At 35.6% G+C, this 13,205-nt stretch overlaps 2 protein-coding genes and 1 pseudogene across 2 annotated transcripts; 1 reads left to right on the forward strand and 2 right to left on the reverse strand.

Moving 5' to 3' along the window:
* Positions 1–227: 227 nt before the first annotated feature.
* LOC130509618 (formin-like protein 5) lies at positions 228–3,960 on the reverse strand. Its single transcript, XM_057005775.1, has 6 exons — positions 3,440–3,960; positions 2,711–3,185; positions 2,061–2,631; positions 1,777–1,976; positions 1,467–1,702; positions 228–1,383 (listed from the first exon to the last, which is right to left on the reverse strand). The coding sequence occupies exons 1-6, from the start codon at positions 3,620–3,622 to the stop codon at positions 526–528; spliced, it is 2,523 nt and encodes an 840-aa protein (XP_056861755.1). The 5' UTR covers positions 3,623–3,960; the 3' UTR covers positions 228–525.
* A 1,486-nt stretch (positions 3,961–5,446) lies between these two features.
* Positions 5,447–6,440, forward strand: LOC108845786 (transcription factor ILR3-like). The gene is made up of 4 exons (XM_057004900.1): positions 5,447–5,524; positions 5,618–5,685; positions 5,772–5,934; positions 6,024–6,440. Exons 3-4 carry the CDS (start codon positions 5,776–5,778, stop codon positions 6,306–6,308), a joined length of 444 nt encoding a protein of 147 aa, XP_056860880.1. The 5' UTR covers positions 5,447–5,524; positions 5,618–5,685; positions 5,772–5,775; the 3' UTR covers positions 6,309–6,440.
* A 196-nt stretch (positions 6,441–6,636) lies between these two features.
* On the reverse strand, positions 6,637–9,065 carry LOC130509178 (probable galacturonosyltransferase 12; annotated as a pseudogene).
* Positions 9,066–13,205: the final 4,140 nt, after the last annotated feature.

Below are 13,205 nucleotides of genomic sequence, written 5' to 3' on the forward strand. Positions count from 1 at the left end.
TTTAGAACAAAAAATAGAGTAATATATTGAAAATACTCTTAGCTAAATGATTTATTCTAATAAAATAACACAAGGATTTACCGTAAATCTCTTTGTGTTTACTTCTTTGATCAAATAAAAAACAAGGCATACTATATTCAGTTTTATTTTTAAAAAATCATTGAAATCACAGTCTCTTTCTGCAACAAAGAACTTTGTACCCTTTAAAAAAATTAAATTAATTAGGTTTCAGTTCGAAATGAACATATAATGTAATTGCTAGTAATGGTACAAAAGCAAACAAACACACAAGGATTACTCTTCCATTTCCAACAAGATTCAAGACAAAAATAAATGGAAAACGTGTGTTTCTAAAAACTAAGGCTAAGAATGTCAGTAGAACCGAAGTCAACAACTCCCTGCAGCTATATTTACCTCAAAACCTGATCTGACATCTCTGCAAGTTAAACACCATCAGAAGCTCTCAGCAAAAACCGCATCTCCTAACACAAGTAACAAAACCCCAAAGATTACTATACTTTTCTTTTAGTCTGAATCTGAACTAGACTGATCCACACGCCTCTCCGTAATAGCAGGAAACAGCTTCTCTCTAGGATCTAACGAAGGCGCTCTCGGAATCTCAGAAGCTACTGACGAAGCCGTTGAACCCTGTTTCCTCGCCATCTTCACCTGCTTCCCTTTCGCCTCCCTCACCTCTTTACAAGACTTATCTAAGATTATCAAGAAATCACGCACGATCACAAACAAACGCAGCCCTTCATCCTTCCCTGCCTTCCCATGGAAGTAGTCCCCAGTGCTCTTCACCAACGCCATGATCCTCTTCTCTTCCTCGAGAATCTCCATAATGCCTCCTTCAGCGTTCTGTATAAAATCCTCAAGCGCCTCACGGAACCCGCTCTCCTCCTCAGAGCTCTTCATCTCAGAGTTCACAAACTCTCTAGCTTTGGTCAGCGAGTGTCCCATCTTGAGGACAGTCCCTGTCAAGCTATCAGCGTCCACGTTCGCAGACTTCTTCACGTGCTCGAGCTCGCTGCTGAGGCCAGAGACTTTCTGAAGCCCGAGGCCGCGGTAGTTCTCTTCCATCTCCTCGGTTGTTTCCTCTGCCATTAGATCCTCTGTTTTGACGCTGGAGAAGCTCTGGCTCTCTCTGATGGTGCGCGCGGCTCTCCTTCCTTCGGTTCTTATGATCTCTTGGACGACGAAGTGGAGGAGAGTCGTCTTCCCATCGGTTCCCTTCACGTCTGCTAGCTTCAGGAGAGTGTCTAGCTTGAAGGCTTGAGCAGCGCCTCTGAATGTGCCGTCGTTCATTCGGTTTCCGGTCTTGAGAACCGCCTCTAGGAGCTTCAGGAACAGCCTGCTTCCCCTAAGTTCTTGACAAGCAACCTTTCACCAAAGAGAGAAGAAAGATTATTGAGAAAGACTAAAACAGAACATAGCTTTTGGTAAAAGATTAGGAAAGGGACTACCTCTAGCGTCTGAAACGATTCTTTGACAAAGGCCATCTCTTCATAGAGTGTACACATGAAGAGAAGTGCCTCTAGACGTTTGAAAGCGAAAGGGATATCAACTACAGCTTTCAGGAACCGTTCAGCTGTTCCCAGCTGAGCTATTTCGCCAGAGTATAATCTGAGCTTTAGCTCTTCTTCTGGTGTTGGTGCCATCTTTAATAGAGTCTGAATGAATTCTACAGGAAGCTCATTTCCTGATTCAACCAAGATTGTGTTAAGAGAAACGCATAGGAGAATGATGCAGCCTAAACTTTATAAGGTTTTATACCTTCAAGAAGTGCATCACACACTTCTTCAGTTGTTGCGTTCAAAGCACGCAAGAGAATAGATAGGTTCTGTCCTTTCTTTGGTTCAAGAATCTGAATAAACTGAGGTAAAGCAGCTTGTCCGGAGCCTCCTTTCTTGTCGTTTTTGTTCTTGTCTGCAGCTGCATATCCAAATAACGACTCTATCATCTCCTCATTGAACCTGAGAAAAAGCATAAGAAAATAAATAATTAAACTTCAAAAGGATTTTTTAAAAAGCAAATAACTCCAAAGGCCCATGACTTACTGGAAAGATCCTGATCTTATATCATTCCAAACCATAGACTGTTCAGGGTTTGCTTGCACTTTATCCCAGAAAAACGGCTTCAGCTTTGTTTTGGGAGCATCATCATCTCCTGAACTCGCTGGCCCAGGAGACGCTGGAGGAGCTTTCTTGCCAATCGGTGGAGGTGGACGTGGTCCTTTTGGTCCAGGAGGAGGAGGTGGCTTAGGACCACCACCAGGACCAGGTGGAGGAGCTGGAGGAGGTGGTCTTGAAGGACCGCCAGAAGACGGCATGGGCGGTGGCGGTGGAGAAGCAGCAGAAGCAGGAGAAGACTTTTTTGAAGAGGATGCCTTGAGAAACTTGGGTGGTTCATGTGAAAGTGGCTCCACTCTACCAGAAGGAGGCTTCCATGAAATTTTAGAAGATTTCCTTCCAGGTGGAGCCTTCAACGGTGGAATGCCATGACTGGTGATGGTAGTATTAAACATTCCGTCTTGGGACATCCTTTCCTCTAAGGTAACAAAATTGTCAGAGTTGTTTTCATTGAAAGACTGATGACCTTTGCCAGAACCACCATAGTTGTTAGAGGAGCCTGAAAAAGCATATTAAAAGAGTATTTGTTTAATATGTTGTTAATAGATTAGAAAGAGGAGAGTAGTATGTTGTATTACCAAGAGAGTACTCGTTACTGCTTAAACTAAGAAGAGGACGTTCATCATTGATCCTGCTTCCTGAACCCTTTCCACAAACCTTAGTACAGCACAAGAAGAGGCACGCAGCTAGCAATAAGGTGGAAACAGCAGTGGTGACAACCGCGATGATGATTGTCTTCTGATGGTCCTCTTTTCCTTTTGCAGATGAAGCGCTTTTCTTAGCATGAGGAGGGGAAGAGACATGTGTAGAAGAAGCTAGATTTCTCCTGGGAGCATTATCAAGGAGAGATGGTAAGAGCTTGAGGTTATGAGCATTCAGATCTCCTTGTTTTTGGATACAAACAAGAAGAGTTTGTTTCAGATGGGAAGGGGTGGAACCAAATAGCTCCAAGTTATTATCCTTTGATCCTGGGAAACATAAGTTGAATAATGCAACAGTTTCCTTCACACAATCTGGATCTTGCCAGCAACGATGTGCCCATAATGTTTCTACCTGTACAATATTGTACAACAGACACAAGAGACAAAACAACTTTATAAGCTACAAAATTGAAAGGAAAAGCATAGTACTAACTAAAAAGAAGAAAGCAATTTTGTCTCTAAACCTGAACTTTAGAAAATGTCTTTCAACTCTCATATCCAAAATACAATTTTAAACCCTAACATACAACTCCCATCAGACATGACTGTAGGTAATGATGTAAAAAAGAAACAAAAGAGCTTGAAAAGGAAAAAATAAATAAATACCATTTGTTCATCGACATGCCCTGTAGATGGAGCCATGAATTGGGTAAGGAAAGTCTCATCTTTCTCTGGACTCTCTTCCAAGGTAATCACCAAGAAGAACCCAGAGATCAAAACCAACCAGCAGAGAACCAAACGAGCCCAATTCTGATTACACATTCCTCCTCCTCGAATCATTCCAAGCATATCTGTTGCTTCTCATTTCATAAGGCAAAAGGCTTCTTCTTACAGCTTTGAAATGCAGACACTTTTTTTTTGCTGAAACTTTTATCCGAAATTCTAGAATAAATACACACGTTGCGAGAAAACAAAGAGACAGCAACAAAAAGGAAGGAGAAGAGTTTGGTGTTTAATGATGATTTGCGGGCCAGATCCTAAAATGCGATTTGTCGTTGGTGCGCTGCTCAACCAAACCAATTCTTGTCCCCAGAGAGTTTCAACCTTTAATGTCGACGAAATTTTTTTCAGGAAGAAATTAGCTTTCAAACTTGGGAAGCTTTTTTCTTTTGTCAAAATTGTTTGTGCCTCATTCTTTTCCCCAGAACACAAACACGCGATAACTACGCTGAGTTATTAATATTATTGGAAATATTTGTTTTTTCCTTTCTTTCTTTATTTATTTTAATTTAATTTCTCTGATGTAAGAGAAAAAAAAACGAAGGTAACTTGAAAATAGTTGTTTTATATTCATTTTTCATTACGAATAATAATAAATATATAAAGGTTTTGTAATAAAATCAAAAATACTACATGGAAGTTAATAATAGATCTTTTATTAAAAAAAAAGAAAGTTAATAATAAATGTTAGTCCCTCGTGTTACTTCGATTTTATATTTAAATATAAATATTATGGGCATAAATTTAGAAAAATAGTAATCACACTTAATAAAAAGTATATTTTGTTTCAATTTGCTCAAGTAAATGCTACTTTGGAGTATTGGAAGAAATAACAAAATTTATTTATCCTTTCCATTTTATGCATTACAATTTTATTTTAATTTTTTGAAAAATGGCTTTATGCATTACAATTTTTTTCAAAGAAAAAAAATCATTATTTGTCGCATTGGCGCCTTCTTTGAACTGACATGTTATTAGTTCCATACGCCGCAAATATCAGAATCCAAACTCTTTCTTTGAGCAAGAGAAGTTGAAGAACGATTTGGATTTGAATGAGAAGCATCGTGCTGATACGGGTTCGTTTTCCAAGTTAGAGTTTAGTTGTTGAGAATATTTCTTAGTTCGTAGTTTTGGAATTTAAACTTTATATTATTGCAATTTGGTGATACAGGTTATCTTGAAAAGCAAGGAAGAGAAGCTGAGTATGATAATTGAAGAATTAAGAATGAATTTAGAATCTGATAAACAAGAACTTGCCAGGGAACAAGTGGAAAAGTTGGTAAGAAGTAGCAGTTTTAGTTTAATACTTATGTCTATCTCATATTTTATTCAATATGGTCTGCTTTAGGCTGCGAATGATTCTCTTGGTAAAGAGAAAGAAGCAAGACTTGCTGTTGAAAAGGCACAAGCTTCTTGGAAGAGTGTGCGTGAAAGCAATCTCTGGATTCCACATCTCCCTCCCTCTCCTCTCCTCCCAACGGTTTTTCTTCTTCTTCCTTCCTTCCTTCCTTCCTCAACCGAATTTTTTAAAAAGAGTTAACAGCAGAAATAGCTTCGGCTAAAGCTCCCTCTTTCCGAATCAGGAGATGGTTTCGCACGAAAACGGTAATTGGATAAGCGAACTGATCGATGCCGAGGACTACGGAAGTTTCTCTTGGCCTCTTCACCAACAACCTATCGCCGTCGTCTCTTCTAACTCCAGGTTTCTCTTAAAACTACATCTTTCCTTCTTGTCTGAGTGAGCTCTAGGGCCTTCCTTCTATCTGAGTGTGGCTAGTTTGACCTTTACCATTGTCAATCTTTCTTGATATATTTCTTCCTTGGAAGTGAGCAGTTGTGTGTTTCTGCATTGTATTATTAGTTTATAACTCAGTTTCGTTGATGTTTTTTTTCTTGTTGGTTCAGCGTCGTGGGAGTTGATGGCTCGGCTGGAAATTCAGAAGCCAGCAATGAACCTGCCTCCAGAAAGAGGTTAAAAAGCTTTCCTTCTCCTAGTCAACTTATTTGGCTCCCTTGAAATACTTTCTTGGCTTGACAAGGTTATTACCTTTTTTTTTTTCTCAGGGCGAGATGTGAATCATTCTCTTCCACTAGGCTCGAAAGCATGTAGAGAGAGAAGCAGCGAATGACAAGTAAATCTTTTTAAAATTTTTGTATTTTACTTCTTTTTCATATTGTAGGAATTGAAATTTATCAGCTTCATTAAAATGAATAACAGGTTTATGGAATTGGGTGTAATTTTGGAACCTGGACATCCTCCCAAAACAGACAAGGCTGCAATCTTGGTCGATGCTGTCCGCATGGTGACACAGCTACGCGGCGAGGCAAAGAAGTTGAAGGACACTAATTCAAATCTTCAAGACAAAATCAAAGACTTAAAGGTGAAGTTCCTTCAACTTGCAATCCTCCTTTCTCCCTATAAAAAATCATTGTATACTTATTACTAGCGTCCTTGTGATGTCTCGATCAGACCGTGAAGAACGAGCTGCGAGATGAGAAGCAGAGACTAAAGACAGAGAAAGAGAAGCTGGAGCAACATCTGAAAGCCATGAATGCTCCTCCTCAACCAAGCTTTTTCCCATCCCCACCACCTATGATGCCAAAAACTGCTTTTGCTTCTTCTCCGCATGGCCAAGCTCCTGGAAACAAGATGGTGCCATTCATCAGTTACACTGGAGTTGCCATGTGGCAGTTCATGCCTCCTGCTTCTGTCGATACTTCTCAGGATCATGTCCTTCGTCCACCTGTTGCTTAAACTGGGGAGAAAAGAAACCTCAGCTTTTGTTTTATCTATGTTTTATGTTTATATAACTGTTATCTGTTGGAACAATGTTATGACATTGTAAACTCTAATTCCTTGACGCAATGTTATCTATTCACATGTAAATTTAAGCAGAGTCTGACAGATCGTCTCTCACATTATGAGCTCTTACATTAATACATAGAATAGGTCTTGTGAACGTCCAAAAAATTGAAACAGGAGAGACAGCAAAACATGATCTGTAGGTTTGCTCCCATGTGTTGATCTGTGAATCTCTTCTCTTGGGTTGGTAGCCAACTTGTGATTTGAGTTTTAGATATGTGATTATTATTATTATGATGCTCTAATGTGACAGATCTTGATGAACCTGTCAGAGGAATCAAGATACTTAGCCCAAAGAGGACGTAGATGAAGAAACGCTATATCAAGCCAAGGCTTAGCTCTTCCATTGAAATGAACAACAGCTGCACTTTCAGCATCAGAGAAGCTTGTGTTCTCTTGGTATCCGAGACCAAGCATATGCCAAAACGGATCTATGGTCTGGATATGGCCGTGGAAAGCTATCAACCCTGGAGGTAAAGTTCCTAGCTGCCACAAACTCAGGTCTGACTTTAAGTTCTGCAACATGAAAGATTGTCAAAGTTAAGTTGATTACTAGTGTTTGTTAGCTAGTTGGTTGTTCTTGATTTTACCTCGTCGAGCCAATGATAGTAAGTGGAGCTTATGTTAGTCTTCCTCCAAGCAGCTAGGTCAAAAACATTCATCCCATAAGCCCAAGCACATTCCTCTGGATCAAAGTTTCTGGCAATTATGGGGTTTGAGAAATTGAGATAACTCTTGAACTTCTTTGACATGACAAACTTGTCTTCTCCTCTACATGTCTCCACTGCTCCATTAACTTTCCCATCCATGTCAATGTCCCAAAGTGGTGAAAGATCAGTTTGTATCACAATGTCATCGTCTAGAAACACAACCTTGTTTAAGCTCGGAAACAACTGCAAAAAAAAAAAAACAAATAAGTTGATAAGTCTTAAATGGCCAGAGCATTCTTCACAAGTCACACTGATCAAACTTACCTCCGGTAGATGAATACGGATGTGAATTATCAAGGAGTTGTACTTAGGGCTTAGAGCTTGTAACTTGGCAGCCACGACAACAGGGTTTTCGCTTTTACTAGCGGCGATAACCGATGATCCACCTCTGAACTGAGACCTCACTCTCTGATCCTTCTCCATGGCTTCAAGAACCGGAACTTTCCCTTTAGATAGCCAATCAAAATGGTGCAAAGCCTTGACCTCAATGATTGCTGGAGACAGAGGATGCAATGAGAACCAAGCTTGCATTGGGAAATAAGTTTTCCTATCCGTTATGATGTGAAGAACGATCTTATGAGGTCTTAATGAGTTTTGAACCAACGACTTAGCCACAACCGAGGCTGCAAGAATATTGTCTGAAGCCAAGACAAAGTGAAAGTAGTTGTTGTCGACCAAGGTTGGGACTAGCTCTGCTTCTGGAAGCTGGAGACGTGCGGCTGCGTTTATTGAATGTTCGTTGCTAGTTTAAGAGCTAAACAGTGAAGTTGTTTAGGTATGCTGCTTGACGCGACATGTCTGTATAGATACTCTTGGATCTTAGCAGTTCTTGTTCTCTGTTCCATCAATGTCACCATTTCTTTAAGCTTTTGTGCAAATTCTCTTGCGTCTGATTTGCTTCTTTTGACTTCTGACATGAAGTCTTGAAGTGTTTGTGGTATGTCTGATCTTCCTTTTAGCTCTTGTTCGTTTAAAGGCTGTTCAAGAACTTGGTACATAGCTTCTGGTACATTCTAGATAAATAACCAAAAAGATATTAATTAACAGTGAAGTTGAATATGCTCAAGAGTCTAAAACTGAAGTTAGAGAATTTACACCAGTCTCAATACTTCCTAAAAGCCTTGGGTTTAGTCTTTTCCCCAAGCAAGCTGTTAAATAAAACAGAAAGGCATTATCTCATAATTAAAATACTTCCATCATTCTAAAAAGATCCATATATTTATTTAAAATTTTGTTTTTTATGTATACATATAATGATAAATTGTAGTATTTGACTTTTGTCAACAAAAAAATGATAAATCTTACTATTCCAAGAAAGTAAATGTATTTATTAGATTAATATTAATTTAAAATTGATGGATAAAATTAATCATGGAGAATCATGTATTTATAATCAATTATTCTGTTTTTAACATGCATGAAAACACAAAAAAAAAAATTTGAAAACATGTAGAGCTACTATAAGATTAATTAATTTATATCTGTTCTCTTGAAATGTTTACGGATATAAGCTATTTTTATTAAGCTCGGCGGCCATTACACTCTAACGAATAAATGAACGGACAAGAAAAACATACCAAGAGAGGAGCAAGGAGAGGGATCACCGTCTATAGTATCAACGGTGGAGAGAACGAAGACGAACCGGAGAAGAAAAGTGAAGAAGAGTAGAGAATAAAACATCATTTGATACGAGAATCTCCTTGAGCCAACCTTTACTTTTATGAATTCTCTCAATCCCTTCCTGTGACCACCGTCACATGTCTCAAGCTTGGAGATATTTGCAACTGCATCTCTCTCTCTCTCTCTGTTTTTTGTTCTGCTTTTGCTCTCTTTCTGTTTAAGTCTCTGTTTCCCTCTTTTCTTTGTTTTGTCTGAAAGGAGATGGATGTCCCAAGAGGGAAAATGATCTTACGTTTGTTATGTATGTGTTATGATTATTCAAAAGGGTCTGTTTCATGTACCTAACCTTGCTTTGTGTTTAGGTTATTAGTGGCAGATCGTACCTGATGTTCCATGTGAAGAAAATGAGATGAGTGTTTGTTACAGGTAGAAAGATTACGGTTTATTTTAGCAAAAAAAAAAGAAAAGATTACGGTTTATTCAGGGTTTTCCGGTTTACTCAGAAATACCACTGATTAAGCAGTCGAATCAAGCAACTGAATCTCATAATTTTTATATCACGGAATGTTGTTAAGTATAGCGGTAGTTCAACATATTATTGTTGGATTATCCGATAGTCCGGGTCCTGTTTGGTACATTTCGGTATAAGTCAGTTCGGTCTGGAGATTTTGGTTTAGACTTTGGGTGGAAGGAGGGTAGTTGGAGAGAGAAAGGACAAGTCAAAGCAAAGGCAACACAAACATATGTTATAGATGAGAAGGAGCTGTTTGGTTTGGTGGTTACAAGAATAACATAGCTTCACCACTAAAATAATGTCTTTGAACAAAGACATTGGGGCTTCAATTTCAGAATTTACTTTTTAAAGACTAGTTTCCTCTCTAATTTGTCAGTTGATTCTATCTCGTACCCACCCAAACTAGATGTCTATTTTGCCTTTCTTTTGCATGCTTCATTTTCTGCTATTAGTGGAAACCTTTTGGTCCTAGTTCTACGGCGGCCCTTGATAGGATAGCTACAAAGACGGACGTTCGAAGCAAAAACAACACTTAAGAAAATATTGATTACCGAAGGTTTGAACCAAGGTTTCCCTTTTTGCCTAGACTATGGGTCTGACCGGTTTCTCGCGAGTTCACATGTCGGTTTTAGTTATATTATTCTACATAATTTAATCATCAGTAACATGATTCTGTTAATTATATTATTCTACATAATTTAAGCGAGATGAATTAAGCTATAACCTTGACATGTTATCTACGTATAATATTGTGTTAAAATTGAAAAAAAAATTAGTCTACATGGACAAATTAACGTTAGTAATCATTAATAATTTTTGTTGATTGGTTTTTTAAAATCAAGAAGTATTCTCGGCAATTACAGTTGTATATAAAGAAAGTTAGATTAGTTTGATTGGACAAATTAAATTAGATATCAATCCATAATTTTCATTGATTGATTTTTAAAAATAATTAATTATTTCTCTGCAATTATAGTTGTATATAAAGAAAGGTAGATTATGTATCCAAAGTTTTAAAATTATATCATACGATTTTGTTGTTGAAATATCGTACCGAAATCGCAAGTTTTGTTTAAGTGATATGAACTAAACTATAACCTTGACACGTTATCTATGTATAACATTGTGTTGAATTTGAAAAAATAAATTAGTGTGCATGGAAAAATTATTGTTAGTAATCAATTAATAATTTTTGTTGATTGATTTTTTAAAAATGAATAATTATTTCTCGGCGATTAAGGTTGTATATAAAGAAAGTTAGACTAGTCTGATTGGACAAATTAAATTAGATATCAATTCATAATTTTCATTGATTGATTTTTTTAAATCATTAAGTATTTTTCGACAATTACGGTTGTATATAAAGAAAGTTAGATTAGTATGATTGGATAAATTAATTTAGATATCAATTCATAATTTTCATTGATTGATTTTTTAAAATCGTTAAGTATTTTTCGGCAATTACAGTTGTATATAAAGAAAAGTAGATTATGTATCCAAATTTTTAAAATTGTATCACACGATTTTGTTGTTGAAATATCGTCCCGAAATCGCAAGTTTTGTTTAAGTGAGATGAACTAAGCTATAACCTTGACATGTTATCTATGTATACCATTGTGTTGAATTTGAAAAATAAATTAGTCTGCATAGACAAATTAATGTTAGTAATCAATTAATAATTTTCGTTGATTGATTTTTTAAAAATGAATAAGTATTTCTCGGCAATTACGGTTGCATATAAAAAGTTAGATAATTCTGATTGGAAAAATTAGTGGGCATTCGGAGTCCCAATTGGGTTTCGGTTTTATCCAATCGGGTTTCGGTTTTTCGGGTTTATCAAAATCAGTCCCATTCGGATTATTTAAAAGTTTGGTTTCGGGACCGGTTCGGATTCTATCGGGTTCGGGTCGGGGTTAGTAAATCTTCAAAGAACCGGTACAACCCAATGTTCTTTCGGATCCGGGTCCCAATCGGTTCTTCGGTTTAAAAATATCTGATTTATACCTACTTTGTAACCAAAACATAAGTAAAATTGGTTTGTTTTGGTTTTGAATACCTAATTTGTACCTTTTGTAACCAAAACATAAATAAAATCGATTTAAAAATAAGAAAGGAACTTCAACCATGATCATTCAAAATCAAACGAAAGAGAAATCATGAAACGAAAATTACGACCTCATGAAATGAGAAATATTTATTTAGATTGTGAAATATTTAGATCATTCAAAATCAAACGAAAGAGAAATCATAAAACGAAAACTACGACCTCATGAAATTATAAAACGAAAACATGGGCTTATGCCGGCTTATTTATTTATAAGCCCATGTTTTCTTTGTTTGGTCCAGGAACTACTTACAATCTAATATTTGTATGGAAATACTCTTAACTTTTTTATAAGATTGATAGAAAACTTGATTACAAATGTGCAATAAAATGTGATAAAGCTTACTATTTTTGTTTACAAGCTAATATATATAGTTCGTAACAGTGGTGGATCCAGGTTTTTTTTTTGCTAAATAGATCCAGGATTTTTTGTTACCAAGGTCAATAATAAAATTTTAAAAGATCTTTAAAAAATATTAAGTTTGTTATCAATTTAATTTTATAAAATTGATAGCAAACTTGACTACAAATGTGCAGTAAAAAGTGATAAACCTTAATATTTTTGTTTAAATGCTAAGATGTTATAGTTCATGACAACGGTGGATCCACGATTTTGTGTTACCAGGGTCAAAATAATTTATTTATTTTTAAAATCTTGAAATTAAATATCCCAACACATAACAATCTATACTATTAAAACAGAAGCATCTGAAAAATCTACTTAAAAATTCATTTTAAATTTTGGACACTTTCAGTTTTGATAGTACGTTGTTGCAAATATTTTTCACGCTTAATAAATGATATAACCAGAGTACTTAAAATCTAATCTACTAATTGCATCCCAACTTATAACAACTGAACCGATATGTTCTTTACTATTAGAATAATCTAATAACTCTAATTGGACCATGTTAGTATACGAAACTGACCTGATAACTCTAACTGGGTATAGTATTTGCGTCTCTTCCGACCACTACTTGTCATAGGTAGAAATCAAAATGTTTTATACTTTGATCATTATTCACCATACCAAACATTCCCAGTTATACATAATTCTATTATGAACACTATATTAACTGCATATAAGTTTCAATCATAGAAATACAATATTTGACCAGTGTTAACCAATTACATTACATATGTTTTGTTTTTTATCTATTGAAGCCAAATATATAATTCAGGACTTTACGTTCATTTTAATTTTGCAACTTTTATTAGTTAAAATATCTATTGATTATCAAAACAGATAAAATCAAATGCAACATAATATTCTAACCACATTAATAATAAATTTACTCAAATTTAAACTAACTTGTCTTGCAAACAAACTAAACTCTAACAACTTATTTGAATTATTTATAATTACTTTTAAAGACTTAACTAGATCTCGACCCGCACAACCATGCAGGTTTTATTTTCATTTTTATATGTATATATATTTATTTATATCATTAGTAGTATATATCTTTAATTTAATCATATATTTAAATATTTATAAAGCTTTTCAAATACAATAATGTATAGTTTGCATGTTGTAAATAATCAACTGTTTAAACCGTCATACGTATTTATTGCTTCTTATTATATATTTATCTTATTGTATTTGCATTTAGTTATTAAACATATTAATATATGCATGAAAACCATATTTGACAATTATTTTTTATTTAAATAATGTTAAATTTTTACCCGTTTTTCAAAGATATATTTCTTTTAGCAGTATTTTCTATGTTTATTCATTTTACACAATATATTATTATATCTACAAAAGTGAAAGATATGTTAATTTTTATACATGTAGTATATAGTCTGCTAATGTTAAGCCGCTTTGTCATATTCTA

This window comes from Raphanus sativus, chromosome 3, assembly GCF_000801105.2.
Source record: "Raphanus sativus cultivar WK10039 chromosome 3, ASM80110v3, whole genome shotgun sequence".
Classification (NCBI taxonomy): Eukaryota; Viridiplantae; Streptophyta; class Magnoliopsida; order Brassicales; family Brassicaceae; genus Raphanus; species Raphanus sativus.